Source organism: Sarcophilus harrisii, chromosome 3, assembly GCF_902635505.1.
Source record: "Sarcophilus harrisii chromosome 3, mSarHar1.11, whole genome shotgun sequence".
NCBI classification, from domain to species: Eukaryota; Metazoa; Chordata; class Mammalia; order Dasyuromorphia; family Dasyuridae; genus Sarcophilus; species Sarcophilus harrisii.
Window position 1 is genome coordinate 592,046,532 of NC_045428.1, and position 23,496 is coordinate 592,070,027.

The 23,496-nt window shown below is 50.7% G+C and overlaps 1 protein-coding gene across 1 annotated transcript in view; it reads left to right on the top strand.

The window, feature by feature from the left end:
- Positions 1–23,496, top strand: part of PRKD2 (protein kinase D2) — a 143,162-nt gene that overhangs the window by 6,005 nt on the left and 113,661 nt on the right. Inside the window, exons 5-6 of the mRNA XM_031961655.1 lie at positions 1,046–1,184; positions 1,517–1,648. Coding sequence (XP_031817515.1) covers positions 1,046–1,184; positions 1,517–1,648 — 271 coding nt within the window. The remainder of the gene's footprint in view (positions 1–1,045; positions 1,185–1,516; positions 1,649–23,496) is intronic.

Below are 23,496 nucleotides of genomic sequence, written 5' to 3' on the forward strand. Positions count from 1 at the left end.
TGTGAGTGTGCCAGTGAGTGTGTGTGTGTCAGTGAGTGTGTGAGTGTGCCAGTGAGTGTGTGAGTGTGCCAGTGACTGTGAGTGTGTGTGTGAGTGTGTGTGCTGCCTCCCTGCCAGCGGAACTCTGCCGCCCCAAAACAGGCGGGCTCCCTCAGGTAACTGCGCCAGAGTGAAGGTGGGCTGGGAGAGGGGCAGGGAGGCCGACCAGCGCATTCCCTGCAGGGGGGAGCACGTTGGGAGCCCGGGGCATCCTGATTTTGGTGTCCTAGATCAGCATCCACAGAGAAGATCTGAGTGTCCTACCTGGGGGGCCTTAGCCCGGGGGATGCCGGGGTGGGAGGGGCCTTAGCACAGACAACATTAGGGCTGGGGGGGGGACTTAGAGCAGACGGTGTTGGGACTGGGGGGCCTTGGCCGGGGGATGCCGGGGCTGGGGGGACAGGTGCCAGCCCCCTCCAGTCCAGGCGTGTTTACACCTCCCCACGCCCACCTGCTTTGGTTTCATTTTCTGTTCTATGGTTCTCACTTCCTGACCCCCAGCCTGTGGGCTGAGGCCGATCAGGGACAGCGATGTGGGCTTGGACCCCGGGGCCCTGGGGGGGCTGGGGGGCACTTAGGCCTCTCTTCCCTTTTAAGTCAGAGCCCAGAACCCCTCCCCTGCCCCCCCCCCATGCCCGCAGTCCTTGGCTCTGGGTCCTGACTCCTCCATGATGTTGCTGTCATCCCCCCCCCCCAGGCTGGGCTTCAGGCCAGGTGTTTGGAGAACAATAGAATCCGGAAGGAAATGGGGTGGGGGAGAGGGTCGGGGTTGGGATCACTAGGCTTTCCTGCCGGGCCCAGAACCCAGAGCAGACCCAGGTGTCCCGCTCCCCCTCCCCATCTGCGTGCGGCACTGACCCTGCCCATTCCGGGTCCTCGTCCGGAACACCTGGTCTGCGTGTGGGACGGAGAAGGGAGGGAGGGGCAGAGGTCTTAGGGTCCTCGTGTTTCCGGGGGGGGGGTGGGCCCGGCCCTGGGAGATGACCCGGAGATTCCCCTCCCCCAGTTCCCCGAGTGTGGCTTCTATGGGCTCTATGACAAGATCCTGCTCTTCAAGCACGACCCCACCTCGGCCAACCTGCTGCAGCTGGTCCGCTCTGCGGGGGACATCCAGGAGGGAGACCTGGTGGAGGTGGTGCTGTCCGGTAAGGGCTGGGGGCCGCCACGGGGAGCCTGGGAGTCTGAGAATCGTCAGCCCAGGACCCCACAAGGTCGGGACTGGGAAGGACCCTTTGGATCTCTCCTCCGTTTGATAAAAGGGGAAACTGAGGCAAGAGCTTAGTTGCCTCGGTCATCCGGTGAATCAGGGGTAAGGAATAAGGGTGGGGGGGCCGCCGGGCTGCTCAGAGCCCCCACGATGCTCTCCAGGGGTCTCTCTGGCCCATCAGAAGGAAAGGAAGGAAACAGCTGAGACGGGTTGCTGGGGCCTGCCCCCCCATCCTGTCCCTCCTCCCAAGCTCTGATGATCTCACCCCAGCCTCTGCTACCTTTGAGGACTTCCAGATCCGCCCCCACGCCCTCACGGTGCACTCCTACCGGGCGCCCGCTTTCTGCGACCACTGCGGGGAGATGCTGTTCGGCCTGGTGCGCCAGGGACTCAAGTGTGATGGTGAGCGGGAGGGAGGCGAGCGGGAGGGACCTGGCGGGGGCGCCGACATTCCCGGGCTGCTCTGCTGGCCGAAAGGAACCCTGAGCTTAGGGCCCCATTAGCCAGGTCTTACTCCTTCCTTACCAGACTTGTGACTTCTCTGGGGCAGGGAGCTCCTGGTCAGCGCGCCCCGACCGGGACAGAGCAGTGCCCGCTCTTCCGCTTGTGGTCTTAGAAAGTTGAGAGGCTGGGGCAGCTGGGTGGTGCAGTGGAGAGAGCACCAGCCCTGGAGTCAGGAGGACCTGAGTTCAAATCTGGCCTCAGACACTTCCGGGATGCCTCACAGTGGACCTCCCAAAGTCACTGAACCCCAATTGCCTCAGCATAAAAAAAAAAAGAAAAAAAAAAGTCGAGAGGCAGTGACTGCTTCAGGGCCCCAGGTGCCGGGCCGTGGCAGGGATCCAGGTGGCCCTGGCTCGGAGCCCCTCCGGGCGGGAAAGAAGAGCAGGCTGCCGTAGACCTGGGCCAGTCTCTGTCCGGCGGGAAGCATGGGCCGAGGGAAGGCAGCGGGCACAGGGGAAGGAGGCACGGAGACCGTCCCGGGGCCCGAGACGCGAGGGTCCCTCCCACCGTCCCCTTCACAGCTTCTTAAAAAACTTGAGCTGAGGGACCTTTTGTGCTGCTTGTGCCAGTCAGAAAGTCGCGGCGAGGACCAGAGAGGGCAGAATGGGGGACGAGGAGGAGAGGGCCGGACTGGGCTCACCGCAGAGGTGGAACATCTGGCTCCGGGACAGGCAGAGACAGGGGCCTCCAGCGGGGGCTTCTGAGAGATGGGGCACCCTGGGGGGCACCTAGAAAGGGGGGCTCAGGGGTGTCGGTGGCTTTGAGGGTGACCGAGGTCACGTGGGGGAATCTTGGGACATGTTCTAGGAAGGATTAAGCCAGGCGGAAGGGCGCTAGGCTGAGCCCAGGTGTGGGGAAACTTCCTGGACAACATCCGGGCTGGGCGGGTGATTGGATGAGAGGCTGAGGACCAACGTACAGAAGGGGCGCTGAGTCTGTGGAGGGGGAGGTGTGTCTGGGATGGTTGTTTTTATAGAGTAGGATTTGGATATGTTTTGTATGATGTTTTACTGTTTTTATCTTGGCGATGTTTTTCTTACTTTTCTTGATGATGTTTCTTCTTGGAAGGGCAAGCAAATGCTAAAGCCAGTATTCTAACAAATTGTGGGGGGTGTTTAGTGTTGCTTTTCTACTATGTTAAAGTGGGTATTTTTCAAGGTACTTTGTGTTTTGCTTGTACGCTGATGTTGTGAGGGCTGTTGTGGGTGGGAGAAGGGTGGGGTTTTGGGTGGGGTTTTGGTTTTTCTTTGTGGTTTCTTACTTTTAAATAATTGGATGTTTGGGGTTAGAGTTGTGGGTATTGGTAGGGTGGGGACTGTGGATTTTTCTTTCTTGGATAGAGTTGTGTTTTTAGGTGTTTTCTGCTATGTTTTTATTTCTTTCTATATTTTGGGCGTTTGCTGAGTTGGGAGTGTTGTTTGTTGTGTTTTGCTATTTTTCTTGGTTTATAGTACGTTTACTGTTTGTGTAAGAAAGTGGAAGGGTTTTTCTGTGTTTAAAAGGGGTAGGGAGAGGTTGGAGGGGAAATAAGTGTGGATGCTTAGGGAAGGAAGAAGAGATAATGCAGAATGTTATTAGAAATTCTGGGAAATTATATTTAGAATACTACGCTTAGAATATAGAAATTTTGGAAACTAGGTACTTTAGAAATATTAGATTGGAAATAGAGAACTTTGAAATAAATTTCAGAATGCGATTTATAACAGAGAAATTTTGAGCGATATTAGAATAGAGAATTATAGATTGTGATTCTTTAGAATAGAGCTATAAAGATACTTAAAATATTAGGTTTTGAATGAGTAATCTTTAGAAAGAGACTTTTAGAATGTTAGATTTGGCGGTGTTTTGGGTATAAGGCTTAGAATATGAGATTTGGGGTTGGAGTGTATTAGAATGTTAGTTTTTAATGATTGAGTAGAGAGTTTGAAATTTTAAATCTATGGGGATACTAATACTTTTTGGTGTTGGGGTATTCTGAGTGTTTATTCTAGAATGGAGGTGTAGTAGGATGCTTACTTTTTGGTTTTAGGTTGTTTAAAATTTTTGGGATAGGGGATTTTTTGAGTTGTTGTAATGGTGTTTGAGAGGGTTGTTTGGGATGCTATAGGGTAGGATTGTTTTGAGTTTGGATGTGGAAAGAAGGGAGAGTTGATGGGGAGCATGTTGAAGTTTGGGAGGGAGTGGTTGAGTATGAGGGGGTTGAGGGAGTTTTTTATACCTTTCTATAGAGCTGTGGGGCTTAATTGTTATGTGCTAAAGCATGAAGTTCTACGATTGTTGGGAGAGGTGCAAGCTAACGTGGTGAGTTGGGGGGTGGAGGGGGAGGGTTAAGGAGCGGGGTAGAGATGTTAGGTTTCTTGTGCATTTTACAGAGTGTGCGGTGAGGGGTTAGTGGCTTTGGGGATGGCAAGAGTTTCTTGATGGATGAGTGTTATGATGGGCGTGGTTCTCGTTTTACGCAGAGAACGCTTTTGAGAGCAAGTAGGAGGAGGGAGGGAGAAGTGGGTAAGTAGAGGTGGATATTGCTGGGGTTTCGTAGTTGTGAATTTCGTTGGGGTTTTGGATACGAGCTGGATTTTATAATTTCTGTTTCTGGGGTTCTGCTTCTGAAAGGGGTTTTTTGTTTTTCTGGTGAGGTTTTTGTTTTCTTGTGTTTAGTTCCTAAAAGTGTTCTGTGTTCGTGAGGTTAGGAAGGGAAATACCTACTAAATTAATTTTTGTGTTTTGGTGTTTCTGTTTGCAAAAGAGGGGAGGTGGTCTGGTTGATGGGGTTTGATTTCTCTATGAATTCTTGTGTTTTTTTATAAAGACCTGTGGAGTGTTGCACTTTTTCTGCAGTTTATTTTTTGCAGAGTTGAAATTGAGGTAGATTAGGTAGGATGTTTGTGGCAGTTGGGAAGTTTGAGGTTGGATTGAATTTTGTTTTTTCTTGTTTCGGGGTTTAGGTTTTTGTATAGTATGTTTTTTTTTTTTGTTGGATTTATCTTGTAGGAGAAGAAGTTTACATGGAATGTTGTTTCTTATGTTTCAAATATTTGAGTATTCTTGGAAGTTGTTGTTGAGACTTTGCTTAGTAGATTGCCAAGTATATTGTTTTTCTTAAGTTCTGTTTTAAATTGTTTTTTTTGTATGATGGGGTATTATAGATTCTTCAATAATTGCTTGTTTTTCTTGGCTTTGTGCTTTTGGATACTGTTTTTGGATGGAGTAGTGTTGGGTTCTTTTGTGATTACTTTTAATTGGTTCTTTGTGACTACTTTCTCATGTTTTGTGTTTTTGGTTATATTCTCTTGAGGCAAGTGTTCAGTTCTGTGATACTACCTGAAGTTCAGTATGGCCTGCGGGAGGGTTGTTGTTCATTGCAGTAACAAGGACATAAGTAGTGAGGGGTTTGCCTTGTTGGGAGTTGGCGGTTGTTGTTGTTTTTTTTTCTTGGTTTCGGTTTGACTTTTCGTTTTCTTCTAGAGGGGAAGGGTTATTATTGGCGCTTGGATTGTGTACTTTTCTAGCAATATACCTAAATTGAGCTAAGGTACTTTCTGTTCCTACTTCTCAAATCTCGCGGGTAAGTGACCTGGGGAGCTTGCGCTTAAGGATGATGGGGTGTTTGGGTACTGGGGTGTTAGTACTGCTGGGTTTTGGAAACTAGAAACTTACCTTACTGTTTGGGAGGCGTTTGTGACTTGTGTTTTCCTGCTTTTCCTAGAGATCTTTGATTTTGCTGTGGAGTTGCCTTAGGCCTTTCTCGGTGTTTCGGGTACTAAATTTACATTGTTGAGATTGTTACTGTAAATACTACTTATTATATGTAGATGCTGCCTTGGTTTTAAGTGGTTTCTGGTGTAAGGGTAGGGGTTTAGATCAGATGGGGTTGGGAGATGTTGTCTTGTGTTTTGATGTTTCATTCTGTAGGATGCTTTCTTAGTACTTGCCATGCTTGCTAGTGAGTTGGGGTTGCCTTATGTTTGTGTTTATGGCGGGGTATTTTGGTATGGGTTGAGGGTCTGCTACTTTTCCTGATTCTTGCTTCTTTGGTAGGGCAGGCTTCGTGAGTATTTTGTGTCTAATAGCCAGATCTAGGAAAATGTGGTGAGACTTCAGTTTCTACTTTCTTAATGTCTCTTGCACTTTTCCTCCGCTGCTTGTCACTTGTCACCTCACTCCTTCTCCCACCTTTCCTCGTCTCTAAAGCCTCTTCCTCCCTTGACCGCTCTTGCTTCCTCAGACATCGCCACTGCCTACCAGATCTTTCCTGATGAGGTGGTGCTGGCTCTGGGGCAGTTTGGAGAATTTCACGGAGGTAAAATCCCACGGCCTATTAGGAAGGAGACTCTGCCAGCTGGCCCCCTAGGAGCCCTGTGAGGCTGCTAGGTGGCGCTTAATTTGGTGTTAGAAGACCCTAGTTGGAGGTCCTACTCCGCTCCTCACAGTGCACCTGACCCTCACCTTCCTCATCTATAAAATGGGGATAAAGCAGCACAGCTCGCATGGGCTGAGTTAGTTGGCAAACCTCAGAGCGCCCCCCCAAATGCTTGTTATCGGGGTCTCCTCTGCGGGGGGTCCCCAGAGTCTTGGGGTGGTTGCCCGCTTTCCTCGACTAAAGCTGTGCCCTGTGCGCCTGATATATGCTGGGAGGGGGCCCCTCCCACCCTGGCTGCAGATTATGGTGGTCCTGGGTTCGAGCTCTGCCTCCGACAACGCTGGTTGGTGCTCCCAGGAGGGTTTGTAAGATGATAAAGAGCAGGGGAGTTGATAGGCAGGTGTGGGTGGTGCCATGGCTAGAGCGCTGGTCCCGGGGTCAGGAAAGGCTGAATTCAGAACTGGCCTCAGACCCCTGCTAGCCGTGTGACCCTGGGCAAATCACCTAACCCTGACTGCCTCAGCTTCCCCATCTGTAAAATGGGCTGGGCAAGGAAAGGGCCACCCACTCCGGTGTCTCTGCCAAGAAAACCCAGATGGGGTCACAGAGAGAGAAATGACTGAGCAGCAACACGATCCTGGAAGGCCAAGTAGGACGAGGTCATTATTACCCCCATTTTGCAGAGGAGGAAGCTGAGTCTCAGGGCGAGTTAGTGTGATCCCAGGATCCCACCTGGTGCCCCCGTAGGGGGTTGCGATGGGGGCCTGTGGATGACGTTAGGGAGCAGTCTGACCCCGCGCCTGCCGTCTGCAGGGAAGCACAGGAAGACGGGCAGGGACGTGGCGGTGAAGGTGATCGACAAGCTGCGCTTCCCCACCAAGCAGGAGAGCCAGCTCCGGAATGAGGTGGCCATCCTGCAGGTGAGCGCCCCAGGCAGAGGCGAGAATCCCTGCCCCTGCCTGGTTGGCCGCGCCGGGAGAGGGAGGGTGGTGGGAGGCTCGGTGGCTGGGGGGCCTGAACCTTCCCCTCTGGCTCTGGCAGAGTCTCCGGCACCCGGGAATCGTCAACCTGGAGTGTATGTTTGAGACCCCGGAGAAGGTGTTTGTGGTGATGGAGAAGCTTCACGGGGACATGCTGGAGATGATCCTGTCCAGTGAGAAGGGTTGCTGTTTTAGAGGTTTGCTGTTTTGGCTTACTAGGAGAAGTTAGGGGTTTCGTTTTCAGTTTCTTTTGTTTCTTTCTTTATTTTTCTTCTATTTTCTATTCCTGTTCTCTAATTGCTGTGTTTTTCCTTCTTGTGTTCTAGTTTCTATAATTCCTTTCTGTTCTCAAGTTTTTTCTTTTCATCTCTATTTTCTACTTCTCTCATTCTCTCTCTCCTTTGTTTCTCCCTTTCTTCCTTGTCAGTTCTTTCTCTCTTGCCTAGGTATGGGAGAGGAAGGGGCTAGGGATTGAGGGAGAGGGGGTTTTCCTGGTTTCTGCTTGATGGTTTCTGTTTCTGTGATTCTGGTGTTTCTGAGATACTTGTACTTAAGAATATTGCCATTGTGACTTGAAGCAGAGAATGGTTGCCTTTGTGTAGACTTTCTAGGTTAGTTTTGGGAGTTTTGGGCTTGGAAGTTTTGACTATGTAGTAAATGAAGTTAGGTGTTTTACTAAGTTTTGGCTTGGGTATTGGGGTTTATAAGAGTTTTGGACATTTTATATTTTGAGAGGGGGAGATAACATGTTAGGGGAGGGAGGGGCTAGAGGCAGAGAATGGTTTGGGGAGTTCCTAGGGATGGGGAGGGGCTTGTCTAGAGCAAGGGATTACTGATTTCAAGCAGGACGGGGTTTGTGCCTGGGAGGGTTTGTGCCTGGGAGGGGCTTGTGCCTGGGAGTTTGTAAAGCCTGGGAGGGTTTGAGTTTGGGAGGGTTTGAAGCCTGGGAGGGGTTTGTGCTGGAGGGTTTGAGTTTGAGTTTGTGCCTGGAGGGTTTGAGTTTGGGAGGTGGCTTGTGCTGGGAGGGCTTGTGCTCGGGAGGTGGCTTGTGCCTGGGAGGGCTTGTGCTGGGAGGGTTTGTGCTGAGGGTTTGAAGCGGGAGGCTTGAGTTGGGAGGGGCTTGAGCCTGGGAGGGGTTTGTGCCTGGAGTGCTTGGAGTTTGGAGGCTTGAAAGGGAGGGTTTGTGTTGGGAGGGTTTCTGAGATGCCTGGGAGGCTCTGTGCCTGGGAGGGGTGTTTGGAAGTGGGTTGCCCAGTAGGGAGGTAATGGGGTTTTAGATTTCTGCCAGGGCAGACGGGCCAGGCCGGACGCTTCTATTGAGGGGATTAGGGATGTCGGAGTAAGCTTCTTGAGCGCATTACTGCTGCTTTCTCGGGGTAAGGATGGGGATGGAGACTTCAGGGCTATGGTTTGCGCTGCTAGCTTCTTTCTGAGCTCGCAGTACGCGTGCCTGCTAGGCGCGATAAGTTTCTGCCTTTCTCACAAGTAGGTGAAGTTGGGGATGGATTACAAGGCATTGGTCAGAGAAGTTTTTCTGCTGCTGTGGTGGGGTATTGCATTTGGCGCGAAAGGTGAATTAGGGTTATAACGTTTCTTTGACAGTGTGGTTCGTGGGGTGATCTTGTACGTTGCCTTAAAGGGATTTTTCTTTAACGTAGGACGGTATTACCAATGACCAGATCTAGAATGGCGTTTTCATGTACCTAGCCAGCCTTGGAGCTACATTCGGCCGGAGGGAAGGCGTGGCCTGGGGTTGAGTGGGGTAGAGCTCGGGGAGCGTGTAGTGGGGGGTTTCTAGATCAGGTTGCTATCTTTCTCTCGGTGGTTCTGACGCTACGATGAAGAGAAAAGTTTTTCTCCTCGCTGAAATTGAAGCCTCTTTGAGTGCTCGGGAGTTTGCCATTCTTTCAGGGGTTTGCCAGATGCTGGGGAGGGGTTTAGGTAAAGGGAGGTAGTTTTGCCGTTTCTGAAGGCATTGTGAGAGCGGGGTGTGCTGAGGGAGGGGGAAACTGGTGGGGAGGGGGGGATGAGGGGTTTTATGGAGGGCGTGCTGCTGAGGGAGGTTTTAGGGAAGCTTTCTCGAGGGGTTGGGATTGTTTTCACAGTTTCTGCTTAAGCATAGACTTGGATTAACAAATTTGTTTTAGGTGAAGAGTGGAAGTGCTGGCAGTGGAGAAATTTGAGTTACTTTTGGTTGTAGGTGAGTGGGGTGGGGTTTTTCTATTGACAAGGGAGTGCTGGGAGTCTTGTTGCTGGAAGAGTGGGGTTTTGCGAATTTCTCTAGGATTAGACGGGTTGGAGTTTGGTGAGCCGAGGGCAGATGGGGAGCGGGTATTACGAGAGCGAAGAGGTGTTTCATGAAAGTACATTATGTTTACTTCGGCATTTGCTGGGACAGAGGGGGTGGAGCTGGGGGCGGGGGGAGGGTTGCGCAGGTTTTTCTGGACTACGAGATGTAGGGGTTTGGGCGAAAGGGAAGGGTTTTGAGGTTGCAGGGGTTGAGTTTTAGTGCTATGGATGCTTAGAAGTGGCGTTTTTTCTTTATGGGATTATGTTTTGGCTTTACTTGCAGTTTTTCTTGTGTTGGAGGGGTAGGGAGGGGTTAGGTGGGCGTAGGGGAGTGGCTAGAATAGTTGGTTGTGTTTTTGCTGTTTACGTTTTCTTGCGTACTTTTTATTGTGTAAAGTTTTATGGTTCGTTGTTTTGTTTGGATTGTTCGGTGTTTTTAGAGTGTGACTTTTAGGTTTGAGAGGGAGTTTTTGGGGGTTTTGTTCTCAGTTAGACTGTTTTGGATGGGATGTTTGTTTTGGGAAGGGGGTAGGATGTGTTCATACCTTTATGTATGTTTGCCCAGTTTTTCTGGCAGTCGGGAGGGAAGCTTGCTTATGCGCTTGAAGTCTCTGGTAGGGGGTGTGAAGGGATGCTGGAAAGTTTAGAGTATTTTCTGAATTCTAACAGAGTTTCCCAGAGATTGTAGAAGGGTTCTAGAATAGGAATGTCAGAGTTGGGGAGTTAGAAATAGGGAATGTTTAATTGGGAGGGGCTTTTAGAATACGGAATATTGAAGGGAAGGTGCTTAGAACAAATGGGATGTTGAGTTGGGAGGGGTTTTAGAATAGGGTATGGAGTTGGGAGGATACTTTAGAATAGGGGTGCTTTGGAGTTGGGAGGCCTTAGAACGGGGTGCTTGAGCTGGGAGGGCCTTAGAATAGGGGTGTCGGAGTTGGAGGGCCTTTGAACGGGGTGTTGGAGCTGGGAGTCTTAGAATAGGGGTGCTTTGAGCTGAGGGCCTTAGAACAGGGGTGTTTGGAGCTGGGAGGACACTTAGAACAGGGGTGTTTATTGGGAGGACACTTGAAATAGGGGTGCTTGAGCTGGAGGGTTTCTTAGAATAGGGGGTGTTTGAGCTACACACTTAGAAACAGGGGCACAGATGGGAGGACACTTAGAACGGGATAGTGAATTGGGAGGGATATGGGGGATGGGGCAGAGTTGTAGACCATGTAGGTAGAGAGGGAGGTCTGATGGCAAGGAATTTGCTGAATAACTGGTAAAATGGGTAGGGGGTCTCCCTGCCTTTGTCCCTGTTGCAGACAGAAGGAAGCCACGAAACCCTTTTGAGGGCCATGGAGAATGAGTCCGGTTCTCCTCTTTAAATAACAAACACCCTTCCGGAAGGTTTCCTGCCTCCATATCAGAAGGGGAAGTTCAGATTCGGCCCTATCTTTGTAAACACAGCCAAGGGCCTCTGGGCCATTCCCCAGCCTACAAGGAACACCTCCTTTTTCTTCTTGGGGACAAAACCTGCCTTAGATTCTCCCCTCTTCCCCTGTTCTGGAATTAAATAAAAAAAGTACCATCCAGGGGATCCAAGTCAGAAAGCTGCGTTCAAACAGCCTCAGAAACTAGTGTGTGACCAGGGCAAGGTTGATCCCCGCCCGGTTTCTTCATCTATAAAATGAATAATACGGCCCATGCCAGGGGGGGAAGGTCAGAGGACCCATGTGCAAATCTTGGGCTCGCATCATGCGGGATCAACTCTGTTTCCACCAACTCCTAACCTGGCCGGCGGTTCTGAAGAGGATCTAAAGAACAAAACCAGATTTGGGGATTTTCCGGGACACCGCCCTGGGGTCCCTGGAGCTGTGCAGATGGCGTTGGGAGAGGGCTTGGTTCCGAGCCGCCATCCCATCCGGAAACAGACCATTCAGGTCTGCCCTCGACAACTTCCATTTTCTGACTCCGCCTCCAGAGCCCTTTCCCCAGGCTCTGCTCCTTCGGCCCATCCCGGCCAAATCGGAAGCGGCCCAGGAGGGAGAGGGATGCCAGGAGGGGGAGAACCCGGTTTCCTGGGCTGTGAGCGGAGCCTGGGGGCAGAGGCGGAGGCGCGAGGATTTGGGGGGGAAGGGGAGGGGCCGATTGGGTGGCGAAGAAGGGGGGTCGGTCCTCTTTTTATCCCCGCCAACTTTCTTTAAAAATTTTTAAAGAGCCCAGAACCAGTCTTGGATGTGCCCAAATAGGGAGGTCGGCCGCCCCGCCCGTCCCAACCGGAATCAGCGCCGTGTGAGGCAAGGAACCGTTTGGCAGCAAATCAGGAAGAAAGGGATTGAGGAGTGGAGGTGGGACTGGCCGTTGAAGGACGGGCTGAGTGGCGAATCCGGGAGGGGGTGGCGTGGGACGGGCAAGGAAACCGGAAGGGAAAGGCGGTTGGCCAAGACGAAATCTCCCCCGGCAGCCCCGGGGACAGTGGGAGGGAGGTGCAAGGGCGTGGCTATATCTTTGAGGATAGGAACCCAGGCCCCCGATGCCCCAACCGGGGGTCTGGAGATGGGAGGCGTGGTCTGCAGTCCTCAAGCAAGACCGGAAATCCCCTGGTTCTCCTCTGGGGGAGCAGGGGGCGTGACCCGCCGTCACCAAAGACAGCCGCTGCGGCCCCGAGGGGGGGGGAGATGCAATCGGCCGGCTCCGGCGGCCCAAGGGCTGCGGCCTTGAGTGGATGGAAGGGGCCGGACCGGCGGGCGGGCGCACGGCCGGCGGGGCGCTCCCCCAGGGGAAGGGGAGCGGGGCCGAGGCCGGCGGAGGGGACGCGGGATCCCGGGCCTTCTCTTTCCCCGTGGGCCCGGGGGGCCGGCTGGGCTGGCTGGAGGGCAGCCTGGCCGGTCCTGCGAGCTGCCTCTGCGGAGCGCCAGGGCCCGCGGCGCCGGCGCTCCGGCTCGGCCAGCCGCGGACGGGCGCGGGGGCCTGCTGGGGGCCGACGCGGCCGGGACCGGAGGACGAGGGCCCCTGGGAGAGGACGAGGAGGGAGGACGACGAGAGGCGGCGGCGGGCCGCACCGCGCTGGAGGGCAGCTGGTGAGTGCGGGGGCGCCGAGATCCCCGGGCCCGGCCCCGCCCGGCCCGGACCCTCGGGCCCCCCATCCCCGGCCGGGGATCCCTGCGGTCCCGAGCCCCCCCCGTCGGCCCCCGGCCCTGAGCGTGGAGCCCCCTGCGTCCTGGGCATCTCGGCCTCGCCTCCCCTCGGCCGGATCCGTTGAAGGGACCCAGAGGAGGGAGTGCAAAGCGGGGGCGGGCCTCCCCATCCCCCCCCTCCCGGGTCCCTCCCGCTGGGGCTGGGCTGGGCCCCCCCCTTCGGCAGCTCTGGGAGGGGCTCCCCGTGAGCACCGCAGAGCACCCCCTCCCCAGGTCTCAGTCGGGCCTCTCCCCTTTTTCCTTCGCCCCCTCCTGCTGGAAAGGGGGGCCAGAGCCCGGGGTGGCCGTGGGTTGCACCCGCGGGCGGGTGGGCCCCCCCCTCCCTCCCTCCCGGACTTGGGCGTCTGGGCTCCAGACCTGGACTGGGGCGGAGCCCCGGGATGCGAAGGTCAACTGGAGAGGGGGGGGCATTGTCTCTCCCCCCATCCCTCGTGCCCTCCCCGGGGCTCCGCAGCATCTTGGTTTCCTTCCTAAAGGCGTCCCCTAGGAATCCCATCCCTCCCAGGGCCCCCCCCCCAAGCCCGGATCTTTAACCCTCGTTTCCCGACCTGGCTCCCCTTGGAATCTCCCCCCACCCTCCGGGGGGGGTTTTTTACCCCGGGGGGGGGCCCTCTTTAACCCCTTCCCCGCCCCTGGGGGGGAAAGAAAACATGGGGGCCCTTTTTTTTTTTTTTTTTTGGGGTAAAGGGGGGGGGAGGGGTTGAGGAAGGGGGGGAGGGAATTTTCCCACAGATTTGTTTTGAGGTTTTCTTTGTTTCCGCCTCGCTTTTTCGGGAGGGGGGTAAATGGGGGGGGAGGGAGGTTTGGGGGGGGAAGGGGGGGTTGGGGTGGGGAAGGGGGAGGGGGGGTTTTGAGAGGTTTTTCCCATTCCCCCCGGGGGGTTTGGAGATTGGGGGGCCCGGGGGGGGGAGGGGTTCTTAGAGTTTTTCGGGGCAAAGAGGGCAAAGGGGGGGGGGGGGGAGGAGGAGGGAGGGAGGGAGGGAAAAGCGCTGGAGGAAACTAAATTAAAGGGGGGAAATATGGGGAAACTTTTCCCTGGGGCCTTTGAATCCCCTGGGAATTTCCCAACCAGCCCAAAAATTATAAAGGGGGATAAACAAACCCTAAAGAAAAAAGGGGCCCAGGGGAAAAATTTTGGTTTATTTTATTTGAAATTTTTATTTTCTTTTAAGGGATTAAAAAAAAATTTTATTTAAAATTTTTTTTTTGGCCCACCCCAAAAAAGGGGGGGAAAAATTCTCCCCTTCTTTGTTAAAAGGGAAATTTTTTGGGGCCCCCCCTGCCCTCACCACCCCAACAAAACCCTAAAAAAAACTCCGTTTCCCGGTTTAAACGGGAAAACCCTTCCCACCTTGGGCTTTTCCAAATTAAAAAGGGGGGAAAAAACCCAACTTTCTTTTTTAAATTTTTCAATGAAAAATATTTTTTATTTTCACCTTTTATTTAAAAGGGAAAAAAAAAAATTTTAATAAATTAAAAAAAAACCCACATTATTTTAAAAATGATTTACATCCAGTCTACCTTCTGGAAAAAAATAATTGTTTTTTATAAATTGGTTTTCAATTTTGTTAAATTTTCTAATTCATCCTTTTTATTAAAATTTTTTTTTTTTTTTTTTTTTTTTGCCGTTTATAAAATTTTTAAAATTTCAAAGCCATTCAGGATTTTTTCCAATTGCTTTAAAAAATGGAAAGGACACCCTCCCTCCCCCCAAACCCCGATCCCACCCCATGTTTAAAAAAAAAACAAAAAACAAATGCAAAATTGGCAAAAAGGGGCCCTGTTTGGGGGGGACAGGCGGTAATGGGGGTTTTTGATTATTAAGAGCCAGATTCCCCATTGATTTACATTAGTTTTTAAAAAGGTTATTTTACTATGGATTTTTTTTTAATTTTTGTTTAGTTTTAAATTATGGATCCTATTCCCAATTTGTTGCCTTTAAAATTATTAATTCTAAGTAATTAAAATAATTTAAAATAGTTTAAAGTTTCTATGGATGTAAAATCCATATTTAAATTTCTAAGGAAAGTTTGATGAGGAAGTTTTAAAAATTTTAATCCCAAGTTGGTTTTAGAAAACCAGGGTTCACCATGGGGTATGGGAAAAAATACTTTGCTCCTTTATTTCTCCCTTCCTTGGGAAATTGAATATATTTCTAATTGGTTTTTCGGGCCTAATGGTGTGGGTAAAAGGCCCCTTTTACTTTTGAAAGGTTGATATATCAACGCAGAAATTTTATTTTCCCCTCAGAAAAATATAAAAGGTTTAAGTAAATACGAAAAGGCTTGTTCTCTTTTGGTAGGGATCTCCTGGGTTTTAAAGAAATTTGTTACCTTGATTTCTATTCTTAAAGAAAAATTAGGGTTTTAAGAGGTCACCCCTTCCTGGACAGCAGTGAGTTCCTTCGTCAAGGTTTTTTAAAATTTTATTAAAAAAGTTTTTGTCCAAAGGATATCCTTGTTTGTTAAAATGGGCCCTCAAAGAACATGGGTGCTTGGCCATCCTAGGTATTATTTTCGGAAAGAAATTTGGTGATAAAGGGGTCTTTTCGAAGTTGTGTAATACCAAAATGTGAAAAATTGGTATTTTCTCCTATTTGTGTTTTCCTTTCCTTTTTTTGTGTGTGTTGGGGAGAAAAGGGGGGACAATGGATTCCCAATGGTTTTGGTCAATAGGGGAAGGTTTAAAATGGATGAAAATACCGAGGGGAAAGGGTATTTTGAGGGTGATTTTATTTTTTAGAATTGGGTCCCTAAATTTCAAACATCAAAAATACATCCCGGGGATTAAGCTAGAAATCCCTTAGGGGTGGAGGTATTATAATTTCCATTCCTTGTTCAAAAATGGTAAAAATATTAAAATCATATTTTTTTGGCATTAAATATGGAAAGGTTAAACTTGATTTTATTCTCATTTTTACAGATGAGGAAAGGAGGCAAGAAATAAATTTGTCAATATGGTAGTAACTGTTGAGGTGGATTTGAATAGGTTTGATTCCCCCTATAATGTCAATATCCCTAAATTTTTATTTATTTGGAAGTTAAGATCCTTTAAATTTTATTTAAAAATTTCTTCTCCCTCACTTTTTTGACCCAAACAAAGTAACCAATATACTATCCTTTTGAGATGGTATAGATGGATTGAAATAAATAAGGCCCTTGAAATAATAAGCCCAAGATTATTCCGGGGTTTCCCAAAAGTTTGAGTAAGTTATGGGTAAAATTGATGATTTTCTTTCTTTGGAGGGGGTAATTTCAAGGTCCCTATGGGGCAAAAGAAGCTAATTTTTCCTAAATTTTTCAGATCGGACCTTTCCCTTTTTTATTTTGGACCTGTAATACTAATAAAGGTTGGGGTTGGAAAGGATTTGTGATTTTTACCCTTAAATTGGAATTTTAGGGAAACAAGTTTTTAGAATGGAAGGGATTAAGATCTTGGATAACCCCCTTTTTTTTTTTTAAAAAAAATGAGGTGAATATAGGTTACCTAGGGTTGGGAACCGGGACCAACAATCCAACACCCCAAGAATGAAATAGGGGAAGGAGTCATCCAGTTAGTTGCAACAGGTCAAGAATTTTTTAACTATACCTTTCCCTTTATACTGGTTGGGGTTTCGTTGGGAAACACTTCCCTTAATATGGAGTTGGGATTGGTTGACTGGTTCCCACCTCAATCAGGGGATAAGGGGTTAAAGGCGTTGTTTCAAAATGATTAGGAAATTTCCCTTTGGTCTTTTTCCCACATTTCAAAAAAGAAAATGGGAGGGTTGGAATTCCTCCTGGTCAAGATCCCTGGAATGGAATCCTGGTGGGAAAACTCTCCCATCAATTTTTCAAAGGTCTTACAGAGGGAATCATTTCCAAAAACAAGTCGGGAAAGGACTCATTCTTTTGGTCTAAGGATTCCGATTCATTAGGACTTACTTTGGAGGACTGTCAGGGTCTGAGGATCAAAGACAAAAGTAAAAGTTCCTGCCCTGAGGATTTTTTCCCGGAGAACAAAAAAAAAGATACAAATAAAATGAATATGGATGGGGATGGGGCCATTCATTAAAACTTCCAAGTGTGGTTGGGCCGGGAAGGGAGTTTAGGGTTCCCAAGTGGAGGTGATAGGAAAAGGCTAAATTGAAGAAAAGAAACCTTCTTAAAATCAGGGTGGAGTCCTATGGATGCCAAAGGTACTTTGGATGGAATACATATGATGGGATAACCATGGAATAAAAAGATGCAAAGGCAAAGGGAATTGCTTTAGAGGAAAAGGACCACTAATTTCTTGAAGGGGACAACATGGTGTTAATAAGATGCCTCCTCTTTGAACAAAGGTTCTCCATTTATTTCAAACTTAAATCCGGTCTGAAGATTGTATAAGATTTAAACTCAGTTTCCCAAAGGATTCTAGTTTTCCCCCTTCTTTCTTCTCCCCAGTCCTGTTTTTCCTGATGTTTTGGGGGACAGGGCAAACGACTGCTCATAGTGTCTCCTTGGGGCCTTCCTTTCCTTCCCTCACACCCATTGTTGTTCCAGGACCCTGTGGGCATGGGAACGGGTCAACACCTGGGAGGCTGAGCTTGGATTGAAGGCCTGGAAGAAGATGGGCTGAAATGGTGGAGGAAATCCACCAACCTCAACAAACCCTGTCTCCAAATTAGGGCCAATCACTTCCCCTTTATGTCCCCATCTTCCCTCCTCTTCCCCCTCTTTCTTCCTTCAGTCTCTCCTTCTTTACCTCATTTAGGTTTCTAGAGGTCCTTCTCCTACGGTCAGACTCCCTCCCCAATTTGGGCGACAGTGGTTTTCTGGTTCCGGTTCCCACCGGGCTAGGCCCTCAGGCCCCGGGGTTTGCCACAAGAGGCCCAAATTCTGGGAAGAAGGACACGAAAAAGACACTTGGATGGTTTGGAGGATGGGAGAAAGGGCTTGGGAAATGGGGCCACTGAATCATGGGATTTCATAACTGAAAGGAACCTTTAAGACATCAGAAGGGTTATGTGTATTAGTGTGGGTGGTGGTGTATTTTGGAGTGTGTGTGTATTGGTGTGTAAGGAGGTGTGTTTGGGAGGGTGTGTTTGGTATTGGTGGTTTTTTTTGTTTTTTTTAAAGGAGAAAGGAACCTATTTGCCCAGGACTGCAGGGAAGGAAGGGGGAAATTAGTGATAAGAATCCTCCTTGCCTGGCGGACTAACGTTCTATGAAAGGGCCTTTCTGAACAAACCTCAAATTCTTACCTTCTATGGAAGGACCGGGAACAAAACAACGGTTCTCTAGGTTTAAAGGCGGGATGGTCATTTTCCCATTCTCAACCCCAATGGGGGTTTTCTTCAATCCTGGGAGGTTTGCCATTCCCTTCTCCCTCATTTTGATGGGAAACCAAGGCAGACAGGATGAATGACATGGGTCCTCACGGGGTCAGATTTGAATCTGGAAGAAGGGTCCTTTTTGACTCGGAGAACTCTACCCCTGAACCATCTAACCCCCAAAAACCCAAAAGTAAAGTCTTTGAGTTTACAAAATTTTATTATTCTTTGGATATTCTTTGGATAGATTTATAAGTATTCTATTTACAAATGAACTGAAATTAGATTTTCATGATTTGGGATCTTACACCTAATTTTGAATTTTCCCAAATTATAAAAACCACATCCACTCTTGTCCACCCTTCATTTTTTTTTTTATTTTCTTTTCTTTTACTTTTTTTTTTTTTTAAAAATATGCATGGTTAATTTTTATTTTCCTTTCTTTTTCTTTTTCTTTTCTTTTTTTTTTCTGAGGCAATTGGGTTAATGACTTGCCCAGGATCACCAACTAAAGGAAAGTGTCTGAGATCAGATTTGAACTCAGGTCCTCCTGACTTAAATGCTAAATTTATCCACTCACTATCAACTGTCTCCATGGGTAATTTTTCAAATGATCCTTCAAAACCTTGTGTTCCAAAATTCCCTCCTTCTCCTCCTTTCTAGTTGGGTGAGCCAATACATTTAAATACAAAATAATAATTAATAATAGTTATTAATTATCTTTAACTTTTTATTTTCAAAATATATGCATGTTTTCAAATCTGTTTTAAATTTTTTTCTTTCCCTACCCCTTTTTTATATAAATAATCCAATATATTTAAAATTACTTTTCTTATTTATTTCCATTTGTCATTGCATATGAAAAAATCAAAAGATCAAAAGGAAAAAAAAATCAGAAAGGGGGAGGGCAAAAAACGCAAAAGGTGACAATACGTGTTGTGCTCCCATTAGTGCCCCTGTCCTCTCCTGGGGAGATGGCTTTTCCATACAAGTCTATTGCAATTGGTAAATCCATCATTGCTGAAAAGAGCCCAGTCATCACAGTTGATCTACATAACTTGTTGGCTGATCTCCTGCTACTTCCTCACATCGTTCATATAAGTTCTCCAGGTTTTCAAATTCCTGCCGATATTTTTTTTTTTTTTAAAAACAATTATTGCATAACTTTATGTACCCAATTCATTCAATAATTTAACTGATGCAGCCCCATTTTTTACAGAGGCTGAGGCCCAGGGAAACAGTACCCTGGATGATAAGTCGGGTGAATGTGATGGTTCTCGTAAGACATGGAATAGGGACTATCCTCCACAGCCCAAGGGAACCCGGGTCAGTTTTAGGGAACTGTCCAGAGCCCTAAAGGGAAGGCCAGGGCCCTGATCTGTCTTCTGGTGAGGGAGAAGGCATCTTGGGTCCCTTTCTCAGTTCTACTCCTTTGGGCAATCTTGTCTGGCTTTGTGGTCCCACAATGGGGAACTTCCTGGGTTTTCTGGGAAAAGATCCGCCTGGTTTGTCATTTCCCTCTATGTTGAGGCAAAAGAACAGCCAGTGAGTGTGGAGGCCTTTTTGAACTCAGCCTTGGGAGCTAGCCCCCTCCTAACCTGATGAGAAAGCACAGAGAATTGTGGGGTTGCCTCAGCGGCCACCCGGACATTCCCTCCCGTTGGGGGCTTAGATAGGTGCCTTATGGGGTGGGCGGAGGAATTTCTGAATAGGCTGCCCTGGGCCTTCGGGAGCCGTCTGCCCGAACCCCCTTCGGGGTGCCTCAGTTTCCTCATTTGCTAAAGGGAGACCAGATGCTTTCCAGGATCTTTCCAAAGCCACTGGCTTCCCAGTCAGGAAAGTAATGGGCTGGAATCTCTTCAGCCTTTTCTGACTTCGGGATCACTGGGGGGAGGGAGGGAGGGAGGGAAGGGGAAGGGGAAATTGAGGCAAGGTGAGATGGGGAAGGGGCGTTCTTGGGACCTGCCCCCACCCCTTCTGTCTCCTTTCTCCTTGGGGAAGCGGGCCCCAGCTCCCAGGAGGCCTCCGCTGGAGGTCCGCAGTGGTGCCTGCTCCCCCGCTCCCCTACCCGGCGGCTGCCCAGGGAGGCGGACCCGGGGCGTGACCCCTTCCTGTCGCCCGCCGCCCATGCGGTGGCCCCTGGACCCGCTGGGCGGCCGCCTCTAAGGACTCCCCGTCTCTGGGCCCGGGGCGCTGCCCGGCGCCACCAAGAGCTACATCTCGGGCCTTTGGGGCGCGGCGTGGGGGCCGGGCCGGGCCAACCCCCCAGTCGGCCCGGGGCGGGGCGGCCCTCGGCGGCGCAGCGGCAGCGTCGAGGGAGCGCCATGGCGGGGCCTCCCGGCGGGGGCGGCGCCCTGGGACTCTACCCCCCGGCGGCCTCGCCCGCAGTGAGCTCCCTCACCCCACCGGGCGAGGGCCCGCTTAAGGCCCAAATACATCCCCGGCAGCCCAGGAGTCCGAGACCTGGTGGCCGCTGCCCGCCGCAAGGGTGCCGCCTCCCGGCTACTCGGGGCCGGCGTGGACTGTTCTCCCTGAGGAGGCGGCCCGGGCCGGTCCAGGAAAGCCGGGTTTCCCGCGGCGGCCCCGGGGGTCCGGGCAAGAAGGCCCCCGCCAGTCGAAAACACCTTCTGAATAGGCCAGGCGCCGGCCCGTAAACCAAGTACCATACGTGGGGGAGGGACCGGCGGCCGCCCTTTCCCCGGCGGGCCCCCTCGCGCTGGGCTCCGGCCGATAGCGGGCAGGGAAGGCGGGGGGACAGCGCCTCGGGGGCCGGGCCGTCGGAGGGCTCCCGGACCCCCTGGCCCTCCCGCCGCCCTTCTTCCCGGGCGCGGCTGTGCTTTCGGCTGGGGGCCCGGGCAACTGGGCGGGGTCCTCCCGGGGGCAGCGCGGTCGGCCTGTACGGCAGTCGGGCCAGCGGGCAGTCCGTTCCTCAGCCTCCAGCGACTTCGGAAAAAGCGGGCCGGGGTTCCCCGAGCGGCGGCGCGGCCGGGGGGCGGAGGGGGGGAAAGGTCCGCCAAGATGGCTTCCCGCGGCCAAGAAAAAGATCCTCGGTTCCTCCCCGGATGCTGAAGTCTGACCCGTGTGGCTTCGGGGGGCGCGGCGAGCATTTGCCCAGCTTTCTTCGGGAGACTAGACTGGGGAAGGCAGGTTCTCGGGGGTGGCGGCGAAATTTCGGGATCATTTCCTCGAGAATGGACTCAATAAATAGGCAGCGTGTTGAAAGAAATTTGGATTGGGAGATCTGGGCTCGACTCCCCTCTCCACTCACTAGTTGAGTGATCTTGAAATCCTTTCCCTCCAGGCCTTAGTCACCTCTGCATTAAAGGCGGTTGGGCGTCCATTTCTAAGGTCCCTGCCAGCTCTGTTCTTAACCTTTGAGCCCTTAAGGGCCCCTCCCCTCTCCAAGGGGTCTCTCTTTCCCTAATCCTTCTGGGGAAATCCTAAAGTTCGGCCCCCAGTTCCTCATCGGTGTTCTTTCCTTCCCCGTCTGGCCAGTTTACAATCCATTCAGTCGGCCGTTCCATTCACTTTCCCCAGATGCCCTAGCTAGCCAGTAGTGGTGAAACCCCAACCTCTGACTGAGAAGGGTTGCGCCGGTTCGGGCGGAATCCGCAGGGCTGGCCCTCCCTCTTCCCGGATCGCTCTGTTTTAATCTAGCTTGGGGACAAGTAGTTCGGGCCTGAGCTCCCGGTGTTCCTTAGCTCTTTCTTGGTGACCGGGAAGTGAAAAGGGCGGGGGGACCAAGGAGATTTCAGGGGAAGGGCCCAGGAGGGCCAGAGGGCACCAGTTCCTAATTTTTTGGTTTTAAAATGGCCCTATTTTTCAATGGCGGCGATCCCCAGGCGGTGCGGGGCGAGGATGGGATTTCCGTGCCCACCTCCCTTGCCCCAAGGGAGCCAGACCCTGTCTATTTCTATATTCTCTTTGTAAATAAATTCCATGTTATCCCCCTGGTAGCTTCCTCTGGCCCTGGTCCTGACGTGGTGGCGGGCAGGGAGCTCCTATAGCTTTTTTTTTTTTTTTTTAATGCTTTATAGCGCAGTGGATAGGGAGAGCAAACTTGGAGTCCAAAGGACTTGGGTTCGAATTTCATTTGGATTCATTCCAGCCCTGTGACCCGGACAAGTCACTTCACTTCCTCAATGCTTTAGGCAACTCTTTAAGATCACAGCGGCTGCAGGACTGTGGTCAATCTCTGCTGGTGAAGGAGATCAATTGTAGAAATCCTCCTCTTCCGTTTCAGACGAGCCTCTCCTTGAGCACCGCTAGTTAGCGAGGATCAGTTCCGTCCCCGGATGCTGAGAATTCAGCCTCGCCCAGGCTCACCCAGCCTGGGGGTGACCGTTGAACCCTAGGTGGTCCTGGCTTCTGGCTCCCCCTTAGCCCTGTTGCCCCGTGCCCCGAGGGAACAAAGGGGAAATGAGTAATCCCGCCCCCAAGGTGCGCTCATTCTGCTGGAGCTACGTGATCTATATCATAGAAACCAACATACGTTTATGTGCACGTTGTCTCCCCCAAAGAATGGAACAGGGCAGAACCTGATCTCATTTCTGTATATGTGAAGGACAGTTCCAGGAAGAGAAATCACATCGATAACTAAATCACCAAGAAGGGCTTCCAGGCTTCTAGTCAGAGAAGCACCCGCGTGCCAATAGGGAGCTACAGGAGTTCTTGAGCAGGGGAGTCATCTGGTCCCTTGGAGGAAGCCAGGGATGCCAGGAGGCGGAGGTGAGGAGAGAGTGCATTCGATTTGAGTCACCTGTCTTTTATTAAGTGCCTATTAAGTGCCCTGCACTGGACTAGCAGCTGGGGACCCAGAAATAGGAGACTTAGGTTGTGCTGGGCAGAAACACCCACGAAGAGTCCACAGACAAGTAAATACAAAGGAAAAGCCATTCAGGGTAAGGATAGGGACTGATTTCCTGGCCTTAGGTAACTCCCAGGTGAGGATATTCCCTCTATTATCGCAGCCACACACCTCTGCAAACTATAGTTTTAGAGCTGCCTAAGACAGGGAGAATTTCAAGGAATTGTCCAGGGTGACACAGCCCAGGGAGCGTGAAAGCTAGCGCTCGAAACCACGTCTTCCTGGCGGGGAGGCCAGCTTTCTATTTACTCTGGCCGCCTCTCCTACAAAATAGGAAGTAATTTGGGTGGGGAGCACGGATAATCGGGAGGATCTGGAAAGGCCTTTTGGAAGGGCTATTTGAAATAAGCCTCTGTCTCTTTAAAAAAAAAAAAGGAGGAGGGAAAGCTGGGTCTCAGGATGCTTCCCAAGCCCGACAGCCGATTATTCTGTGTGTCTCTGGTGTCCCCAGGAGTCGTTCCAGCTGTGGTCCTGCCATCCACCTCACTCTCCGACTATTTATCCAGGGCACAAAGTGCCCTGTGTGGGCAGGGAGATACTCGTTCAGTTTCAGCGGGCACAGAAGCTGCCCTCGCCCATCGGTCAATTCCTTTATTGATCTGATATGTTCCAAGGCACTGTGATAGGCATTAGGAGACCAAGAAGCCGTTCCCAGTGCCTACAATGCTCTCCTTTCTCACTCCCATCTCCCAGAAGCCCTAGTTTCCTTTAAGACTCCACTGAAGAGGTCTTCCCTAATACTCTTCCCTCCCCTCCAGCTGCTAAGTGGCCCTCCCCT